The sequence below is a fragment of the Sebastes fasciatus genome, chromosome 1, assembly GCF_043250625.1.
Source record: "Sebastes fasciatus isolate fSebFas1 chromosome 1, fSebFas1.pri, whole genome shotgun sequence".
Lineage (NCBI taxonomy): Eukaryota > Metazoa > Chordata > Actinopteri > Perciformes > Sebastidae > Sebastes > Sebastes fasciatus.
The window spans coordinates 27,796,224-27,818,507 of record NC_133795.1 but is presented as its reverse complement, the minus strand read 5'-3'; the positions used below and the strand labels follow the sequence as shown (position 1 = coordinate 27,818,507).

The 22,284-nt window shown below is 38.7% G+C and overlaps 3 protein-coding genes and 1 pseudogene across 7 annotated transcripts in view; 2 read left to right on the top strand and 2 right to left on the bottom strand.

The window, feature by feature from the left end:
• Positions 1-1,978: 1,978 nt before the first annotated feature.
• Positions 1,979-2,888, bottom strand: LOC141776909 (adenosine receptor A1-like; annotated as a pseudogene).
• Positions 2,889-6,157: 3,269 nt separating this feature from the next.
• Positions 6,158-10,063, bottom strand: LOC141777477 (adenosine receptor A1-like). Its single transcript, XM_074651756.1, has 2 exons — positions 8,914-10,063; positions 6,158-8,274 (listed from the first exon to the last, which is right to left on the bottom strand). Exons 1-2 carry the CDS (start codon positions 9,240-9,242, stop codon positions 7,620-7,622), a joined length of 984 nt encoding a protein of 327 aa, XP_074507857.1. The 5' UTR covers positions 9,243-10,063; the 3' UTR covers positions 6,158-7,619.
• A 3,297-nt stretch (positions 10,064-13,360) lies between these two features.
• LOC141771177 (uncharacterized) lies at positions 13,361-15,889 on the top strand. 2 transcript variants are annotated; one of them, XM_074641185.1, is made up of 6 exons: positions 13,361-13,519; positions 13,640-13,788; positions 13,911-13,984; positions 14,542-14,646; positions 15,002-15,100; positions 15,666-15,889. In XM_074641185.1, exons 1-6 carry the CDS (start codon positions 13,409-13,411, stop codon positions 15,842-15,844), a joined length of 717 nt encoding a protein of 238 aa, XP_074497286.1. In that variant the 5' UTR covers positions 13,361-13,408; the 3' UTR covers positions 15,845-15,889. The 2 variants fall into 2 exon arrangements, with proteins under 2 accessions (XP_074497286.1, XP_074497294.1); XM_074641193.1 differs by lacking the exon at positions 14,542-14,646.
• A 3,897-nt stretch (positions 15,890-19,786) lies between these two features.
• slc12a5a (solute carrier family 12 member 5a) overlaps positions 19,787-22,284 on the top strand; it is a 173,418-nt gene continuing 170,920 nt past the window's right edge. For all 4 annotated transcript variants that reach the window (XM_074641068.1, XM_074641058.1, XM_074641053.1 and 1 more), the window contains exon 1: positions 19,787-20,111. In XM_074641068.1, the coding sequence (XP_074497169.1) occupies positions 19,931-20,111 (181 nt within the window). In that variant the 5' untranslated portion in view covers positions 19,787-19,930. The remainder of the gene's footprint in view (positions 20,112-22,284) is intronic.

The window sequence follows — 22,284 nt, the reverse complement described above, 5'->3', positions numbered from 1 at the left end:
TCTCCGTGTAAAATGATTATTTGATGGACAGAATGTGTTAAATATCCCGGGAGAGTTGTGGAATGGGTTAATAATCAGTGTAGTGGTTTGAAAACACTGTTATTTTGGTTTGAGGAAATCAAATCTTCCTCATTTTACTTTAAAAATACAAAAAAAGATGGCGACCGGGCCAAATTTCATAAAATGCTAGAAATCCATTTTAGTTGTGCACCATGGAAATGATGGAACTATTAGGAGCTGACGTCAGGACGTCCATGTGTAATCAAACCAGGCACGTTCTTCTGTGTGGATGCAGCCTGAGTCCGTTTATTTTGACTTGTTGTAGAAACATCTGCTCCTTTTAGTTCATCACATTAAAATCAACTCATTTTTGAACATTTATCAATGAAATGCACTTTGCTCGTTAGTGTGCTGTTTAATTTTCGAGGGACAAGAGAGCGATTTGTTAAGTAACTGGATGTGACTGCATGTGCGCGTGCTGCGTCCAGGAGGACACCACGCGTGCTATGATATGAAACTCATAAACTGGGACAATAATAAACTAAAGAGGTTACTGTGCTCATTTTGGAAGCATGTACTGTAGCCATGGTTCACTGTGCGTAATGACGCATGCAGATTAAATCCATTCACGCTGTTTATTGAAACTATTGATAGTTTTGTCCACACAAACACTGAAGTCCTTACAATTGTTTGGTGCTAAATAAATATGTAGCTCTCATTTCCCCCCGTTGTCAGATTTAGAATATCTATTCATCCACCTGAACCTTTTTTCCTCTGTCTATCTACAGTACCCATTTATCAGACTACATTGTGCTATCTAAATATGATAATATAGGCAACATTTACAAAAGGATTAGAAACTTCTGAAGGAGACTCCACCATCCCAGCAAAGATTTGCTTCATATAGTAAACCTACTCAAGTTTTTCAGCTGGAAGCTTATGAAGCAAGTTCACAAAGAGGCCCGTTGTAAATTTGAATTCACCCGGTTAGTAGAGAGTAAGCATTATACTTGCATGTATCTGTGGCTAGCAGCTGAGTCTATAGAGACGTCAGGTGAAGAGGATGGTGCAGCCACAGGAGTGAAGATTATGAAGATGTTGAAGTAACGCAGAGACAAAATGGGAACCTTTGAGAATCCGTATTGCTTCCCACTGAGGATATTTTTTATACACAAAGTTTAGTAGGGAGGTTGTGAAACTCATCGGCTCACACACTAGGCGTGCTCACCCAGAGGGGGCGGTTTCAACGATGGGCACATCTGGGCACGCCTGTCCCTGTAGGATGATTTCATTCAGTTTCACTCACTTTTTTAGACTATTTCCTAAATGATCATACCTAGTTACTAAATAACTACCATGACCGAAGATCTAGTGTTACAAGACCAAATGTGACACATTTATTTATAATGGTTGGTGAGGTATTACTATTTCATGTTAACATGCATACAGCTGGTGGAATTTGGTTATAATTGATTGCAAAGTTTCTACTTTTAGCTAGAGTTAAAGTACTAAAAGTGATAAAGAAATGCATTACAGCATTTTAGAACGCCATGTGTTTCTTCAGGTAAAGTGTGATTGTGATATTGTTCTATAGCTGCTGACAATGGTACAGTGCGTGTTTGTAGGCGTATCACATTTATGGTAGCTGTGCAGAGGTGTGGTCATTTTTCTGCGGCAAAGTCGGTCTTGCAATGAAGGGAAATGCTTCTCACATACCTAATTCTAGCCATGCAGAAAACAAATCTTTCTGTTTTAACTATTCTGCACAGACCTCATATATCAAAGCTTATTTTTATCCTTTCAAATGAAGATATATGTAAATAAATCTCTCACATCTCTCTCTGGCACATTGAGGAGTGTGGTTTAAGAGTGGGAAATGATAATAAATCAGTTGTTATAATGATTTTTATTTAACTGCTGGCTATAACAAAACCTGTACAAGTCTAAGAGCGGAAATTCACTTCCTGGTAGGCTTGAAACTACTTCTTTAATGGAACACATTTTAGGTAGTACACTTGTTTTGATGATCATCTTGTGTATCCAATACAGAGATAGTACAGACAGCAGTAGAAACTGTACACATAGCAGACAAAATATAAAACACAAAATATATGTACAGTATAAAATAAAACTATATAAAGCTGTATAGAGATTTTAAAAATGAAAGAACAACAGGCTCAACTAACCACAAACCTATATAAAATACAGTGTATCTGATAATATAATAAACTGATAAACTACCAAAGAAAATAGGACCATCAACTGAATTTTCTAAAATAAAAACATGAGACAGAGAAATAAAATGCGTACTGATGAGTCAAAAAAAAAGTTGTATCAATCGTTGTCATCATACAAGAACAGAGGAGCAAACAAACAGGGAGGTCTTCCTTCACTCACTTTTGGGCACACTATTCATGTTACTACTGAGATTGTTGTCCGTCGTCTGGCTTGTCTGAAGATCCTTGATTTTCTTCTCCACATGCAAAACACTGTCTCCAGAGCTTCAGGTACGCCGTCTTGATCTTTGGTATTTTGAACGCGTACACAACTGGGTTTACAGCCGAGTTAGCGTGAGAAAGCAGGATGCCAACATAGAACGCTTTGACTGGTACATTATTCGGCCCACTAAAGTAACCAATGCAGTTCATAATGTGGAGAGGGATCCAGGACAGGGCAAACAGAGCCAAGACCAGAGACAGAGATCCCGCCAGCTGTTTCTCTTTCTTCAGGTAGTTCTGAGACTGTTTTTGGGCACCGTTGCCCGGTTTCTCTCGAAGGTTTCCTCGGATGGTGCAGAAAATGTAGCCGTACAATACGGTCATCATCAACAGAGGTGCGAGGGTGCAAAGGAAAAAGTTAAAGTAAACCAGGTATGACATGGGGATCATGGCTATAAACTGGCAGGGAATAGTAGAGTTGACTGACTTGGACAAGGTTTCATGGTTGTACCATCCAAGCAGGGGAGAAAAACTCAGTGGTATCGCAACAAGCCAACATGCTGCTACCACAAGCCAAGAATGCTTCTTTGTTACAGTCCTTTTGTACCTGAAAAGAAATGCAATACTGATTGGTTTCATCAACAATTATTTATGTATTTGTTGTGTGTTCTGACCACAGTGAAACAAAAGGATTATAGGTCATATTGATTACATTTTTATGTCAACGAATATTATTTTCAAAATAATACATCCACAGAGCTTTTAGAAAGGATCCGAATAAAAGTGTCTTTTCCTGAAAAAAAAACTGTTATGATTGTGAATTAATCATTTAAAAATGTTTGGTGGTCCAAAATGAATGTTTTGTTTATATCTGACGTTTGGTTCCCACTTCTAACAAGGCTTGTGAGCAAATAGTAAAGCGACGTTGGCCTTACTTGGTATCTCTGGATTGTCAGTTAGTGTGGAAAAAACGGCTAAATGGCTGAGATTGATGGTAAGTGCCTGGCAACGACTTGTTGTAAAGTAAATGCAATGGAACGGGGGAGGGAGAATGAAACATCAAGTGGCTGAATGTTATCAATAGCACCTTTAAATCAAAGCAGTATAAAAATGTTTGAGTATCATCAAAACACCTCACAGTAGAGGATTGTATGTATTTTAGCATAATACTGAAACCCTGACCCTGGTAGTGCTATTTTACTTTCCTCTGCACTTTGAAACAAGAAGCGTTAGTCTGAATAATCTTACCTGAGAGGGATAAACACCCGGAGGAAGCGGTCCACTGCGATAGCGGCGAGAGACAAAATTGAGACGAGGGTCAACAGGATGAGCACGCAGCTGATGAAGAGACAGCCGTGGAATGAAGTCTTCACTCGTCCGTCCACCATCACAGCCAGCGGTATGGCCATGCAGCCAACCATGAAGTCAGCCACAGCCAGAGAGACAATGAGGCAGAAGGTGGGCTGCTGAATGCTTTTACTGGTCCACAGCGCCAAAATAACCAACATGTTACCGAGACAGCAGCTGACAGCGATGAGCACCTCCAACAACGTGTAGATCACTTCTCCCAAATCCATTGTGCTTCCTATCTGTCTGATGTTTGATAGTTAATGGTGTGCAGCGTGTCTGAATGTGAGTCAGAGCCTGAATGTGCTGTGTTGTTCCACTTATCATTTATCTCGCTCTTGTGAAACCTTTGAGGAAGTCCTTGGTCTTTCAGCGGTTAATGTTACGGTGCAGGGGGCCGAACAGACAGGAAGGACCCAAATGCCGATTCGGAGACAGGCAGATTCAACAAAGATATTTTAATAGAGCAGTAAACTGGCAAATAGGCAAACAAAACTTCCTACAACGAATAAAGACAAACCAACAAAGAAAGTAACTGAGGTGGTATAAGTAGTGACAGACTAACTGGGGAAGTGAGAACAGGTGCGCAGGAAGTGAGGTGAGTCCAGGACTAATGAGGGACAGGTGAAACTGATCAGGGCGGAGCAGACAATCAAAAAGGCTGGAAAACACACAAAGACACACAAAGACCTTTTTTCCTCTGTCTATCTACAGTACCCATTTATCAGACTACACGGCCTCACTTTGGGAAATCAGACCATTCTTCCGTGCTCTTGCTACCTGTTTACAAGCAGGAGGCAAAGAGGGAGAAACCCACCCTGAGGTCAGTCCAGTGCTGGTCAGCAGAGGAAGAGCTCAAACTCCAGGGTTGTTTTCAATCAACTGACTGGTCAGTTTTCAGAGATCCCACTAACCTAACCAGAGTACGCTGATACAGTTACTGACTATGTTAAATTCTGCGTGGACACCTGTATTCCCACTCGTACCATTCGCTCCTATCCAAACCAGAAACCATGGATTAACAGCGACGTCCGCCTGAGACTAAAAGAAAGGTCCGCCGCCTTCAAATAGGGGATGAGGAGCATTATAAGGAAGCCAGGTACGAACTTAGGAAGGCCATTAAGTCAGCCAAAAAACAACACCGGGACAAACTTGAACAACATTGTAATGATGAGGACTCGAGGCGCTTATGGCAGGGCCTGAAAACCGTGACAGGCTATAAAACCAAACCAGGAGGCCTCACCAACACTGCAGCACAGGGACGAATTCTCGCTGCGGATACACACACACTCAGCAGGACAACACATCAGGTGACAGAGGCTGATGTGTGCAGAGTTTTCAAATCTGTAAAAGCAGGCAAAGCTGCCGGCCCGGATGGCATTACACCTCGGGTCATCAAGTCCTGTTACAGTCAGCTTTCTTTTGTTTTTACAGACATTTTTAACCTGTCACTGTCTGTCTGTGTGGTTCCTACATGTTTTAAGAAATCCATAATTGTGCCTGTGCCCAAGAAATCACCTGCATCTTGTCTGAATGATTTTAGACCTGTAGCCTTAACATCTGTGATAATGAAGTGTTTCGAGCAACTGGTTAAGGCATACATAAATAACAACATATCTGCCAATATTGACCCATCACAGTTTGCATATCGGTCTAACAGAGCTGTGGATGATGCCGAATCACTGACTTTATGTACTGTGCTAAAACATCTGGAGGGAAAAAACACATATGTCAGAATGCTGTTTGTTGATTACAGCAGTGCTTTTAATGCAATCATAGCATCTCTTCTAGTATCTAAGCTGACAGACCTTTGCCTCTGTAATTCCATCTGCAGGTGGATACAAGATTTTCTGACAGGCCGACTCCAGACAGTCAGAGTAGGAAACAGACACTCATCTACCACGGTCCTGAATACCGGTGCTCCACAAGGTTGCTGTCAGTCCCTTACTGTATAGTCTGTACACATATGACTGTGTGGCTAGACATCATACAAACAGCGTTGTGAAATTTGCAGATGATACAACAGTGATAGGGCTCATTACTAATAACAATGAGATGGCATACAGGGTCGAAGTGAGGAACCTGAACATGTGGTGTCACAACAAAAATGTGTCCCTGAATGCGGAGAAAACTAAGGAGCTTATAATTGACTTCAGGAGAATTAAAACTGTTCAATCACCTGTTGATATAAATAACACTCCTGTCGAAATTGTCAAAAGCTTCAAGTTCCTATAGGCATCCATATTTCTGGCTCCCTCTCCTGGTCCCTGCACATCAATTGTGTCATAAAAATGGCACAACAGGGACTTTATTTTCTGAGGTGTTCAGAGAAACATGGTATGTCCAAAAAAAAACTCATCAACTTCCACCGGTCCGCAATAGAAAGCATCTTAACTGGATGCATACTGGTATGGTTTGGCAACATTACATCATATGACCACAAACTTCTGATGACGACAGTGAAAACAGCATCTAAAATTATTGGATCACCGTTACCACAGTTAGAGGACATTTACACCACTCGCTGCAGGAAGAAAGCACTTTGTATCATGCAGGACACAAGTCATCCAGTATATACTCTTTTCTCTTATCTCCCTTCAGGGAAGCGCCTACAGAGCATTAGAGCTCGGACCTTTTGCCTCAGAGACAGGTTTTACACTCAGACGGTCAGACTACTGAACAGTAGCACTAAATGAATGCAGAGCTGTGGATTGTTTTATGGATGTTTTAGGTTGTTTTATAATTTTGTTCTCAGGTATTGTCTTATTTATTGTAGTATTTATCAACTGTACTATTTATAGATTTTAAGGGCTGAGAGAGAGCCAGGGTAAAATGCATTTCATTGCATTTCACTGTACACTGTACTTTTAAATGCATATGACAAATAAACTTGAAACTTGAAACTTGAATATATTTAAGATTACAGAGGTAGACATTCAAACAGAAAAGTGATAAAGAAATGCATTACAGCATTTTAGAAGGCCACGTGTTTCTTCAGGTAAAGTGTGATATTGTTCTGTAGCTGCTGACAATGTTACAATGCGTGTTTTGTAGGCTTACCACATTTGTGGCTAATCAGGACATGAATAGCAGCTGTGCAGAGGTGTGAAGTCGGTCTCGCAATGAAGGGAAATGCTTCTCACATACCTCATTCTAGCCATGCAGAAAAATAATCTTACAGTTTTAACTATTCTGCACAGAACTCACTGTTTTAATTGGAAGAGTAACATGTACGTATATTAAAGCTTATTTTTATCCTTTAATATGAAGATATATGTAAATACATCTCTGTGGCACATTTAGGAGTGTGGTTTAAGAGTGGGAAATGATAAATGATGCTGACTATAACAACACCTGTACAAGTCTAGGAGCGGAAGTTCAAGTTACAAAGTATTTTTGTCTCTCAGATATATATGTTACAGAAATTCTCACTTCCTGGTAGGCTTGAAACTACTTCTCTAATATCACATTTTTTAAGGTAGTACACTTGTTTTGATGATCATCTTGTGTATCCAATACAGAGATAGTACAGACAGCAGTAGAAACTGTACACATAGCAGACAAAATATAAAACACAAAATATATGTACAGTATAAAATAAAACTATATAAAGCTGTACAGAAATTTTTAAAATGAAAAAAACAACAGGCTCAACTAACCACAAACCTATATAAAATACAGTGTATCTGATAATATAATAAACTTCAACTGAATTTCTAAAATGAAAACATGAGACAGAGAAATAAAATGCATACTGATGAGTCAAAGAAAAAGTTGTATCAATCGTTGTCATCATACAAGAACAGAGGAGCAAGCAAACAAGGAAGTCTTCCTTTACTCATTTTTGGCCACACTGTTCATGTTACTGCTGAGATTATTATCCGTCGTCTGGCTTGTCTGAGATCCTTGATTTTGTTCTCCACATGTAAAACACTGTCTCCAGAGCTTCAGGTACGCCGTCTTGATCTTTGGTATTTTGAACGCGTACACAACTGGGTTTACAGCCGAGTTAGCGTGAGAAAGCAGGATGCCAACATAGAAAGCTTTGTCTGGTACATTATTCGGCCCACCAAAGTAAGCAATGCAGTTCATAATGTGGAGAGGGATCCAGGACAGGGCAAACAGAGCCAAGACCAGAGACAGAGATCCCGCCAGCTGTTTCTCTTTCTTCAGGTAGTTCTGAGACTGTTTTTGGGCACCGTTGCCTGGTTTCTCTCGAAGGTTTCCTCGGATGGTGCAGAAAATGTAGCCGTACAATACGGTCATCATCAACAAAGGTGCGAGGTTGCAGAGGAAGAAACTGAAGTAAACCAGGTATGACATGGGGATCACGGCTATAAACTGGCAGGTAATAGTAGAGTTGACTGACTTGGACAAGGTTTCATGGTTGTACCATCCAAGCATGGGAGCAAAACTCAGTGGTATTGCAACAAGCCAACATGCTGCTACCACAAGCCAAGAATGCCTCTGTGTTACAGTCCTTTTGTACCTGAAAAGAAATGCAGTAATGATTGGTTTCATCAACAATTATTTATGTATTTGTGTGTTCTGACCACAGTGAAACAAAAGGATTATAGGTCATATTGATTACATTTTTATGTTGACGAATATTATTTTCAAAATAATACATCCACAGAGCTTTTAGAAAGGATCCGAATAAAAGTGTCTTTTCCTGAAAAACAAACTTATGATTGTGAATTAATCATTTAAAACATTTTGGTGGTCCAAAATGAATGTTTTGTTTATATCTGGGGGTGATATCTGACGTTTGGCTCCCACTTCTAACAAGGCTTGTGAGCAAATAGTAAAGCGACGTTGGCATCACGTAGTGTCTCTGGATTGTCAGTTAGTGTGGAAAAAACGGCTAAATGGCTGAGATTGATGGTAAGTGCCTGGCAACGACTTGTTGTAAAGTAAATGCAATTGAACGGAGAATGAAACATCAAGTGGCTGAATGTTATCAATAGCACCTTTAAATCAAAGCAGTATAAAAATGTTTGAGTATCAAACACCTCACAGTAGAATGACTGCATGTATTTCAACATAATACTGAATCCCTGACCCTGGTAGTGCTATTTTACTTTCCTCTGCACTTTGAAACAAGAAGCGTTAGTCTGAATAATCTTACCTGAGAGGGATAAACACCCGGAGGAAGCGGTCCGCTGCGATAGCGGCGAGAGACAAAATTGAGACGAGGGTCAACAGGATGAGCACGCAGCTGATGAAGAGACAGCCGTGGAATGAAGTCTTCACTCGTCCGTCCACCATCACAGCCAGCGGTATGGCCATGCAGCCGACCATGAAGTCAGCTACAGCCAGACAGACAATGAGGCAGAAGGTGGGCTGCTGAATGCTTTTACTGGTCCACAGCGCCAAAATAACCAACATGTTACCGAGACAGCAGCTGACAGCGATGAGCACCTCCAACAACGTGTAGATCACTTCTCCCAAATCCATTGTGCCTCCTATCTGTCTGATGTTTGATAGTTAATGGTGTGCAGTGTGTCTGAATGTGAGCCTGAGCTTGAATGTGCTGTGTTGTTCCATTTATCATTTATCTCGCTCTTGTGAAACCTTTGATGAAGTCCTTGGTCTTTCAGCGGTTAATGTTACGGTGCAGGGGGCCGAACAGACAGGAAGGACCCAAATGCAGATTCGGAGATAGGCAGATCTAACAAAGATATATTAATAGAACAGTAAGTACAGCTGACAGATACAGGCAAACAAAACTTCTCACAACGAACAAAGACAAACCGACAAAGAAAGGAACTGAGGTGGTATTAGTAGTGACGGACTAACTGGGGAAGTGAGAACAGGTGCGCAGGAGGTGAGGTGAGTACAGTACTAATGAGGGATAGGTGAAACTGATCAGGGCGGAGCAGACAATCAAAAAGGCTGGAAAACACACAAAGACAGGAAGTAAAGACAAAAAAACAGTGGCAGTGATTGGTAGACATTTTTACAGGATTACAGCAGCTACAGATGACGGCTCTTTTCCGGTCCTTTTTCAGAGCTCATCAGTAATGGATCGCTGTCGGGGTGTAAAGACCATTTCAACCAATATATCAAATAGTGTATACTGGATAACATCGTCAACCCTGCCTTTAAGTACAGAAGTCATTTGACAAAGAAATCAACTTTGAGTTCTGGTTCACACGGGACACAAACAGCGCTCTCTTGGGTGAAAGTCCTGAGTTTTTTGAAGAAAAAAAATGAAAATAAAATAGTAAAATAAGATAAAATGAATAAAAACGTCTCTCTCCCAGATAGAGAGTGTCGTCGCCTTTCTTTCAGTGGGCTTAGTAAGTAATCCCCTCACTGAGATTACAGAAGTACCAGTAGAGACATCAAGTTAACTTTACATGTGTGGATTCTTGAATATTATTCCATTGTTTATAATACCGCTCCATCATTGAAGGCCACATTCAACACAACAATGTAAAGGTTGTATAGTAGAGTTCAGAAGTATTCATGACTTGTGTTTGTGTTTCAGAGGGCAGGACTCCTCTGTGTTTTTGGCCTCCTGGGGCAGCTGAGTGTGGACGACAACCAGCCAATCAGATCCCAGGAAGACCCAGCACCACAGCGGACCACAGGACCACTTTCAGCACCCTAGTGAGTCCAACCCCCAAAACCCCCGACACCACCCGCTCCACCCACCAAGCAGGGACGATGAGGACCGCCCCCTCCTGAACAGCACAGAGGACGTGTCTCTCAGCTTATTGTTTTGGTTTTGCATCCATGTGGTTGATTCTCATAAATGTGGTTTCCAGCAGCAGCATGAAGCTGTTGTCAGAAAAATAACAACACAGCCAGACAAAACCTAAAAACAAAGTTAGCAACTAGCTGGAGAGAAAAATGGAACATTTAGCAGCTAAAGAGACAGATATTTTTCCTCAACAGTTAATTGACAAAGAGAGCTAAAAGGAGAGTGAATATTGGACTTGGGTGGACAGAAACATGACTCCAGATAAATGCTAATGCCGCTCTGTCTGCTGGTTGTGAAAAAAGAAATTAAAATACAAATAGGAATAAGGTTTCATGTCCAGACAAGATTTAGAAAAAGTTATTCACATCTGTATCCCCAGCAGGGTGAATTATTTTAATGGTCTTCCCAACGATAGCAGCACATTCACAACACTGCATTGTAAAAAATCTATCAATCAATCAATAAATCAAATGCTCTGACAAAAAAGAAAGAAATCTAGTTTCTAAAAACGAATGAAATGATTGGATGGGCAGACAGGTAGACAGGGTAGACAGGTAGACAGGTAGGTTGGTAGAGAGACTACCTGTCTCTCTACCAACCTACCTCAGCTCACTATATGCTTGATTTAGCCAATTATTTCAAGCAATATTACTGTCATAAATGAAAACTAAATTAAATATATTTAAATATATTTAATTTAGTTGCAGTTTTAAGTAAGACCCCTTTTATATATATATATATATATACTGTATAGTCCATGCTGCCTTATTTCATTTAATCATCAATTTCTTATTTAATTGATCAATTATTTTTTCGTGCCGAAATATGAAACCAACATTTTTTAATTAATGTGATAACAGTATCCATTCAAACAGATTTTTTATCATTTGTAAATTGTATATGTATATATATATATCTATATATCTATATATATATAGATATATATATATATCTATATATATATATCAATTGATTCAAATATTTAATCGCAAATTAATTGCACATTTTTTATGTTTTCAAAATGTACCTTAAAGGGAGATTTGTCAAGTATTTAATACTCTCATCATCTTGGGAGTGGGCAAATATGCTGCTTTATGCAAACGTATGTATATATTTATTATTGGAAATCAATTAACAACACAAAACAATGACACATTTTGTCCAGAAACCCTCACAGGTACTGCATTTAGCATAACAAATATGCTCAAATCATAACATGGCAAACTGCAGCCCAACAGACAACAACAGCTGTCAGTGTGTCAGTGTGTTGACTTGACTATGACTTGCCCCAAAAACTGCATGTGATTATCATAAAGTGGGCATGTCTGTAAAGGGGAGACTCGTTGGTACCCATAGAACCCATTTTCATTCACATATCTTGAGGTCAGAGGTCAAAGGACCCCTTTGAAAATGGCCATGACAGTTTTTCCTCGCCAAAATTTAGTGTAAGTTTGAAGTGTTACTTATCCTCCTTCACAACAAGCTAGTATGACATGATTGTTACCAATGGATTCATTAGGTTTTTCTGGTTTCATATGATGCCAGTATCTTCACTCTAGTTTTAATACTGAGCACGCTACAACCTAAAAATCGCAAGTTGCGTTAATGCTTTAAAGAAATTAGTGTCGTTAAAATGTGTTCGCATTAACACATTACTATCATTTTGTATATATATAACATGAGGAGAACATGCAAACTCCACACAGAAGAGCCCCAAGACGGGTTTGAACCTGCGACCCTCTTACTGTGAGGCGACAGTGCTAGTGTCACTCTTACTTGTAATGGAATATTTTTATACTATATTGTTACTTTTACTTTAATGAAAGATCTACATGTCTTTTTTTTGTATCTATTGCACATTTCCTGTGAAAACAGTACATTTGACCTACCTCCCAAAGCACCCCAGAGGTTCTAACTGGGAAACACACACACACACCCACACACGCAAACACACACACACACACACACACACACACACACACACACACACACACACACACACACACACACACACACACACACACACACACACACACACACACACACACACACAAACACACACACACACACACACACAAACACAAACACAAACACACTCACACACAGACACACACTCTGAATTAATCCTCCTCCAGTATGACACTTGTTCTGTCCTCTTAGCTAGCAACAAGAAGACTTCACAACTGGACCGTTTACCCTCTTCAAAAAGGTTTCACAACATCTAGACCAAAATCCATTTATTAATGATTTATTAACATTTACGACTGCAGACTCAATGGCCTGCTGTACAAACTGCCTCTAATGGCTTATTAACATTTAGCGGGGGTAAATTCATTAATTATGTATCATTTCTGACATGGCACTAGGATCTAATGGTGATTAACCTTCTGTGCTTTTCTACACCAGACCGGTAAGACATTTTCTTTAATTTACAAAAGGTTATACACTAAAGTCGTTTGGAATACATCAGCCTGAGCTCCACCAAATACAGTAGCCCTGAGAATATAAATAATAGTAATGATGATAATAATAATAATAATAATAATAATAATAATAATAATAATAATACATAAAAGTGAGACAATTTGGTCCGTGTGGTGGTGTCAAGATTTTGACAAAATGTGGAAGAATTGACTCTGAAAGTTTTAAAACTGCAAAACAGACAGGAAACACAACCCTCACAGACCCTCTGTCCCTTTTCTCCAGTTAACTGCACTATTTGCACGGCACTTTGTTTGATAAGTAAACATAAAGGTTTACTGGAACTGCCAAAATTTGGGGTTAACATTCAGTTCAGTTGGCGTTGTATCCACTCAGACAGGGGCGGGTAGAAAAGGCACCAAAATAATTGGTGCGTGATACCTCGAGTCTGTCTATAAGACCGACCTGAAAGAGACGAAGAGGCATCGAAGCCATGATGAAGACTTTGTGTGTTGCTGCTGTTGTGCTGAGTCTCACCTCAGTGTGCCAGCCTGCGTCGCTGGCCTGTGAGAAGCTGCTGAAGCCAGTGGACAAAGGTCCAGATGTAAGTCTCTTTCCTCATTTATAACTAACTAACTGCTTTATTAGGCAAAACTCAACTGAACCCAACATGAACATTTAGAAAGTCAAAAAAAGAAAAAAATCCCTTCTTTTGTTATTTCAGGTGTCTGGGAGTTGGTACATCATTGCCGTGGCCACAGAGAGCTGTTGGGCTACAACATTACTGAATTCTGTTTTTTGGCCAAGTATTGAAGTGATCATTACCTCTATGAGCACACCGAACCTCTACAGTTCCAAGTTTAAGTTTAAAATGTAAGCAGTCTTTCATCGTGTAATGGTTGTTCATTTGTTGGCATGAATCTGATGCATCTAACATCACCATGTCCTGTACAGTTGTTGTTTCAGTTGTTACATCTTTGATAAAACATTTTCAGGTATGGATATTGCGAAAATGAAACAGAAGAATTTCTGTATGAGAACAACAACCTGTATGAGGTCGACAGCAACAGTAAGAGTTTTGTGTATATTCTGTGTGCACTAGTGTTTAATTGTCTCTGCTTCTTCTAATCACTATTTTAAACTTTTACACTGCAGACTTCTAACGGATTCTGTGTTATTATCATCCACAAAAAAATGATAATAATAATAATAATAATAATAATAATAATAATAATAATAATAATAATAATGATAATGATAATAATAATAATAATAATAATAATAATAATAATAATGATAATGATAATAATAATAATAATAATAATATAAAAGATAGAAAATTAAATAAATTCTAAACAATGCACAATGCCAACACATTTAAGCCCTCTTGTAGACTTTGAAATAATTTGTAGGACACTGAAATACAACTGTTGCACTTTATGTTTTGTAATATTTTTCAATCTTGTTATATTCTCTAATGTCATTTCTTTTATCATTTTAAAAATTATATTTGTATTCCTAAACATTCTGATTTGGGTGTAGTGTTAATGTGATTATGATATTATAGTTTTAATGTAACCATTTAATGTATTATTACCATTCACATTCTTCTTACGTTCCCAACAGATGCTCCAACTGGTAATCCAGATGTGTTGCTGCAGAGTGGCTGTCCTGACTGCATGGCTGTAAAGCGAGAAGACAAAGACGTCATTAGCTCTTTCTTGCTCTTCAGTAAGAAGAACAGAGGGATAAAATAAGAAAATATGTAATCATATTTCCAATAATGGTGATATACAGTAAAATGTAGCTTAACACTAATACTCACTGCAGGAAGATATTTGTGTAATGATAACTACGCGATGAAGTGAAACCGTAGTTCTCTGACACGTTTGGAAAGGGAGGAGTGAGCTGAGGGGTACTCAGTCGGTTGCAGTCTTCAACCTCACCACTAGATGCCACTAAATCCTAATAGCATGTACTGTAAACATATATTCAGTGAGAGGGTTAAACTGCTGTATTCTGTAGATATTCTAAGACAGAATATGATCACAAGGCTTTTATCTCAAATGTGTCCCCTCTTTAACAGGTAGGAGAGAGAATGTCACCGCTGCTGAGCTGAAGGAGTTTGAGTCCCAGGCAGAGTGTCTCGGCTGGTCCAAACCACAGGTCTTAAACTCAGATCACGGTGAGACTTGGAAAAAGGAGTTTTTACAGCCAATATATGAAAACAAAGGGAGTGTATATAGTGGCACCAACCTATAATATTCTCTGCAGTGCCGTATTTAGTATGAAATATATGGCATGGTAAAAGTTATTGAGGGGTTGTAATTAATTGCCATGTACATGAGAGAATTCTATGTAAATGGACTTGGTAAATGGACTTGGACTTATATAGCGCTTTTCTAGTCTTCCGACCACTCAAAGCGCTTTACACTACATGTCAGTATTCACCCATTCACACACACATTCATACACTGATGGCAGAGGCTATTAAGGTGCCAACTTTGCCCATCAGGATTTAATCTAAATACTCATTCACACACCGATGGCTATGCCTCCGGGAGCAATTTGGGGTTAAGTGTCTTGCTCAAGGACACATCGACATGTGACCCGGAGCAGCCGGGGATCGAACCACCGACCTTCCGATTGGTGGACAACCTGCTCTACCCTCTGAGCCACAGACGCCCTATGTAAAATGTATGTAGACACTACTGTTATTTTTCTAATTTTCTTTTTTGCTCCCTTCACAGATGATGAAAACTGCCCGCCACTTGACGATGTTGACATGGAGAATATGAGAATATATTCCATGATTTTTCAAAGAATGAAGAACACGTACAGTGTGCAACTCAACTGTCTTTCAGAGACTTTTTTTTATTACCGCAACATGGCCTATGAGTGGGTTAAGCAACAGATGGGTACTATTTAGTGAATGTGCAAGGGTACTGCTTTAATAAATATTCACTCACACCAATCAGATGTCAAGTTGTTTCGAAGGGAGTCAATTACTGTTTGATTTAATGTTTTATAGACTCTCAAACCTAACAACCTTTTTCTTTCATTCAGGTTTTCAATAGTACTCTAAAGTGGGGTTTTTTGTACAGCAAAGACAATATTTTCTCTCCTTCAGAAAATGAGCCATAACTACGAAATTAATGGACAAGGTTTATTCAATATTACATAGATTTTCTTTTCTTCTTTTTCTTTTCCTCTTCTTTTTCCCATTTCAGTAAATAAATGATTAGTGACATAGTTTTGCAATTTTGCAATGCAGACAGAAAGGTTTAGAAAGACATATTATTGATTATAAGGAGCAAAGTTGAATGTGGAGCAACAAGTATGGTGCACACACTGAGCCAGTATTAAACTGTTTACCGCTGCAGGCAGCTGTGCAGCAACTCAGCCTGCTCCCAAATCTAAAACACATTTTGACTTCTCAGTTTTGGTGTAAAGTGTTTGAAAAAGTGTTCCTCTGATTCACATCAAATATGTGATGTGTCTACAAATACAAGTGAAATATTGGACTCTACTGTGTGATCTTGCATCACTGTCACAAAGACAGTGTACAGAAAACTGTAAAATCTGGCAGTGTAATGATTATTTCAAAAGTATGATGTGCTTCAGCCGTATCACGTCACGTTTGCTGGTAAGAAGCTTGCTAGTGATTGGAGGGTCACTGTTTGATCCCGCACAAAACAAATAGATAGGCCTTTTTCATGGAGGACATTTTTACATGTCACAGTAGGAAAAACACACAAATTAATGAATGATTCATTGTATTAAGCTTTTTAAGGTCCTGCCATTGTGCATGCTGCTGGCTGACTGTCATGGCTTACAGTACTGGGACACTTGAATAGAGCAGAGCCATTGTTAATGTTATTAGTAACGCCTGAGCTTTTCCTACAATGACAAGTCAAAATGTCTGCTGTGAAAGAGCAACACTTGCCCTTCCCTCATTACCCTAGAGACCGCAACTTGCCAGCAAATCAGACTGGTGGCACTGGGCAGCAGTCCACCACGATAGCCTTGTTCCACACTTCTAAATCAGATTTGTTCAGTGATTCAGATAGAATAAATGAACCAAGTGTAATGAAATGGCAATCCTGTGATTATTTATTTTTAATGATAGGTCTACTCCTTCATGTTCGATCAAAAGCTGAACACCACCTCCTTTGATGTCAACCACTGGATTAATCTGGTAGGGTGGCACCGGGGCAAAATCAGCCAAGAGGCCCTGATTAATGATTAATGTTCAATTAAATTAGCATATCAAGTAAAAGTATCAATACTACTGTGTAAAATACTCTGTTACAGATAAAAGTCCTGCATTCAAACCTTTACTAAAGTATAGACATAAAAATATACTTAAAGTAACAAACATAAAAGTTCTCATTCTGCAGAATGGCTCATTTCAGAATCATATTACTGGATTATAATTAGTGATGCATTGATGTGTACATCACTTAAACGTTGCAGGTAAAGGTGCAGCTTTATTTTGATTTTAAATATTTGATATGCTAGTGTAGCTTAATCTATAATAATTGATCATAATTAATTTGTTAATTAATATTTTGTATTGAAGTAGTATCTAAAGCTGTCAGTTAAAAGTAGTGGAGTAAAAAAAATACAATATTTGCCTCCAAAAGGGAGTGTAGAAGTAGAAAAAGTGGCATAAAATGGAAATACTCAACTAATGTACAATTAGACTAGCCTACTTCAAAATAGTATCCTAATTAAGTACAGTAGGCTACTTACATTCCACCACTGCCAGTTAGTAATCCAGCATTGACAGCAGTTGCTGCTTATCAGGATTTATTTCTGTATTTATTTCTTTATTTTTAATTCAATAACCTTAATCTTACAAATCAAGAATGGGATAATGACAACAATTCTGACAATTTAATATAACATATCTAAGAAAGAAATGAAAAATGAGAGAAAAATAAGAGAGTAACAGTAAAGACTACATATAAATAAAATCAAAATGATAAAATAAAATAACAGGGGACTTTTGAAGAAGCAAACTATGAGAAATACATTCACTTATTAAAGGATATTTAACAATGCAAATCCAGGGAAAATGACATATATGTTATAACAAAAGGTTTAACGGCTTTCATGTTTTTGATTTTTTTTACTAATTTCAATGATTTGACAAAGTATTTCATTTAATTAATATAATTAAGCTTTCTGTTTTTCCATTTACATAGGCCTATATGGATATGATGCTTTCCCATTAGAATTACTGAATTGATTACAGAAGAAATGGTGATAGTTAGTTGAGGTGATAGAGTAGAAGATTTTCCATATTAAATAAATATGAAATAATATGCATTGTAATAATCCTCAATCCATTTATGCCTACATTTGTCCAAAATTGCTGTGAGAAATGACAAGAAAAAAAAAAAGTGTTTTACAGTCTCATGAACAAATGTGCAGAAAGTACAATGTTCCGTATGAATCCAAAGCGTTTCTGCAAAAAAAATAAAAAATTACAAACTTTTAACAGTAACTAAACTATACAATAAAAAAATTAAAATTATATAATAAAATAACAGGGGACTTTTGAAGAAGCAAACTATAAGAAATACATTCACTTATTAAAGGATATTTAACAACACACATCCTGGTAAATTACTTCTATGTGTTATAACAAAAGGTTTAATGGCTTTCATGTTTTTGTTTTGTTTTTTTCAATTATTTGACAAAGTATTTCATTTAATTAATAGACATAATATAATTAAGTTTTACCATTTACATAGGCCTATATCAATATGATGCTTTATTAATTACAAAAGAGAGGTAATAGTTAGTTTAGGTGATAATAGAAGATTTTCCATATAAAATAAATATGAGAATAAGATTTATTGTATTGTAATCCATGAATGCCTACATTTGTCCAAAATTGCTTTGAGAAAGGACAAGAAAAAAAATAAGTGTTCTACAGTCTCATGAACAAATGTGCAGAAAGTACACTGTTCTGTATGAATCCAAAGCGTTTCTGCAAACAAATAAATAAATAAATAAATAAATGACTAACTCAACAGCAGCTGGTTGACTGACCTTTAGCTTTTCTCTGCGGTTGCCTAGCAACGCCAGATGACTGGGTTTACTTTGAATGTTGTCATTAACAACAATATAAAATTAACAAAATATTTTTTTCATGTTAAGTACAATAAATCGTTATGTTTTTTGTGTGTTTACGTTTTCCCTTAAAGGTCCCATATTGTAAAAAGAGAGATTTCCATGTCTTTTATATTATAAAGGAGATTTAAGTGCTATATAAATACTGAAACTATCAAAATACTCAATATACAAAGAAATACACACAGCCCGTATTCAGAAATTGTGCATTTGAAACAAGCCGTTAGGATTTCTGTCCATTTGTGATGTCACAAATATACAATATGTAGACCATTACACGGTTTTAAACATAAACATTCTAAATGTGTCCCAGTTTATTTCCTATTGCAGTGTATGTGAATGTCATCAGCTGGCAGGAAGTAAACATGGACCCAAACTGTTGCCTAGCAACACAATTCTGTTGCAATTCCATTGCAATTCCATTGAAATGCACTAAAACGGAGCATTTCAGACAGAGGGTAAATACAGGTATATTCAGGCAGACAGTATGAGGAAAATACTTCTTTTTTTTTAACATTACAGCATGTAAACATGTTCTAGTAGAAACACAAAACACAAGTATGAACCTGAAAATGGGCATGATGTGGGACCTTTAAAACGGCGCATCAGCCCCGGATCCAGCGGCTCTAGGACCCGGGTGCTCGGCAGCACCAGACACCGGTTGATGAGAACGGTCCTGTCGGTGTTAACGTTACACATCTAATTACCGGACAAAGAGAGCGGCTGCTCAGCGCCGGTCAGAGTAGTCGGAGGTAAACTTGGTGGACTACAATACCGAGAGAAGCGAGAGCACATATCTATTGAGCACGTCTTTTGTCCGTCACCGTGGCAATAAGAGCCGTCAGCTTGTCTCACACCGGCGACAGCAACCATGAGCCAGAGGTTCACCGTCTCCAAGAGCGACGGCGCCCGGCGCTCCTCAGACATCCAGGGGGAGGTGAACCAGCTGTTTGAGGGAGACGACCCACCGACCAGCGGAGGAGGAGGAGGCGGCGGAGCGGAGGGAGAGGAGGACTGTGCCGGTACCGAGGAGGTGGTGGTGGTGCTGAAAGGTAGGAGAGACACACTTCATCCACGCTGCTCGGTAGCTAACGTCGTACAGGCTGTATAAGCTAGCAGTCCTGATGCCTGACTCCACATTGTCTGTGGACTGATGTGTGTGTGTGACTTGAATGTGTAATGGCCACGTAGGGCACGGTCTGGGCCAGTCATAGAGGCTCTGCAAAGGGCACAAATGTCCCCCTTTTCACCTGTAATATGTGCATTGTTACAGGTTGCATTGTTACAGGTTGCATTGTTACAGGTTGCATTGTTACAGGTGCATTGTGCAATATATTGGAAGTTGCATGCATGTTCAAGTCTATGTTTATGTTGAGAGACAAAAAGAGGGTATGTTTTTCTTTGTTTTTGTGTTAATTTTGCATGTTTGCTATACATGCAAATAGACTATAGTGTTTATTTTGACTACACAAGTCATCAGTGGTCACTCTGAAGGGCATCAGTTCATTTCCTTATAACCTCTCAGTAATCAGACAGTAGCCTATATGCTGATTCATGGGGTTTATTTATACTTTATTATATTTAAGCAGTCAAGATTTCACCCTCTACACATGCTTTGACATGCCACTTGAAACACTGCATTGTTACAGGTGCATTGTGCAATATACGTATTGGAAGTTGCATGCATGTCTATGTTTATGTGGAGAAACAAAAAGGGAGTATGTTTTTTCAAATGTTGTGTTACTTTTGTATGTTTGCTCCCACTGTTTCATACATGCTAGTATTTATTTTTTACTAGTACACAAGTCATCAGTGGTCACTCTGAAGGGCAGCAGTTCCTTATAACCTCTCAGTAGTCAGACATAAGATAGAGATAAGATAAGATAAGATAAGATGAACCTTTATTAATCCCCAGGGGGAAATTCAGGTGTCAAAGCAGCAAAGGGCAGATACAGAGGTACAGGTGTACAAAAATATTATAAAACAATAAATAGAAATACATAATATACATAGTGAATGAACATAGTGAATGGACATAGCGTGTACCGTCTGTCAATAACAAAATGTGCTATGTATAATTTCTTATATTTAAGTAGTCAAGATTTCACCCTCTACACATGCTGTGACATGCCACTTGAAACACTTGCATGTGAGCAGCGAAACTACTTGATTCTCTGGTGAAGAAAAGGGAGACGTCATTGTCAAATACGTTTCAACCTTGTGGCGTAGCTTGGTTATACTGTACTGGCATAAGATTTGATTAGGTGATAGCTTGCAGAGTGTGTCACAATTGAATTGTACCCCAGGTTAGTGCATTGGCTACAGGACAATTCCTGTGCTCACCATCAAGGTGAATTTGATCATTCATCATTCATCTCTACAGTTAGGTTATAGCAATTTCCTCCAGTGCGACTCTGAGTAGTCCCAGCCCTGTCTCCTGGGATCCAGAGCCGTTGTGGTGCGGTCCTGTCACCAACTCACCTGAGTGAAATAATCAAGTTTCCGTCAGTCATTGTCTGAATTGAATGCAGCAGTGCAGAACAAATGGTGGCAGAAATTCCCATCAGGCCAGGAACGGAAGCCGCTACCATTACGTATGATTAGCATTAGAAAAAGTGCAGGTCCAGTCAAGTGCAAATAAAGATTTATCTGCAAATGAATCAATACATTTCATGAAGGCTGCCACGCTAATGGCGTTTCAGAATAATTGGCCAAGCTCCCTAGATTCCCATAAATGCTTTTATTGCATCTCTAGGTTTACTGCTCCTTAGTTTCTGTGCTTTGCTGTGAAGTCTCTTACAGTAATAGTAGGCAAATAGTTTTTGTCAGGAAAGGTCTTTTCTGGAGTTACACAACTACTTTCAGTGATTAGACTTTATTGTATATACTCACTGGATATTTTAGATGTCATCCCCTTGTCTTGACATCATTCCTGTCTCGCCAAGGTCCAGCAGTGCTGACAGATTTCCACTATTAAAGCAGCCGGCCACTAAGGTGAGGAATGAAAGCTTTTAATTACCAGTCCAGCACTCCCCTTCATCGCTACAGAAAGCCTCGGAGGTTAAAAAACATGCCACCATCTCCTAACATGCAGGTGAAGTAAAGGCATCCTCAGCATTTCTGAATGCTCCAGCCTACGTATCAATCATTCCTCTAGACATAAAAGATGTCTGTGTGTGTCGGTAGGAACAAACCTCACCATCTCCTTATGTTCCCCTTAAGAGA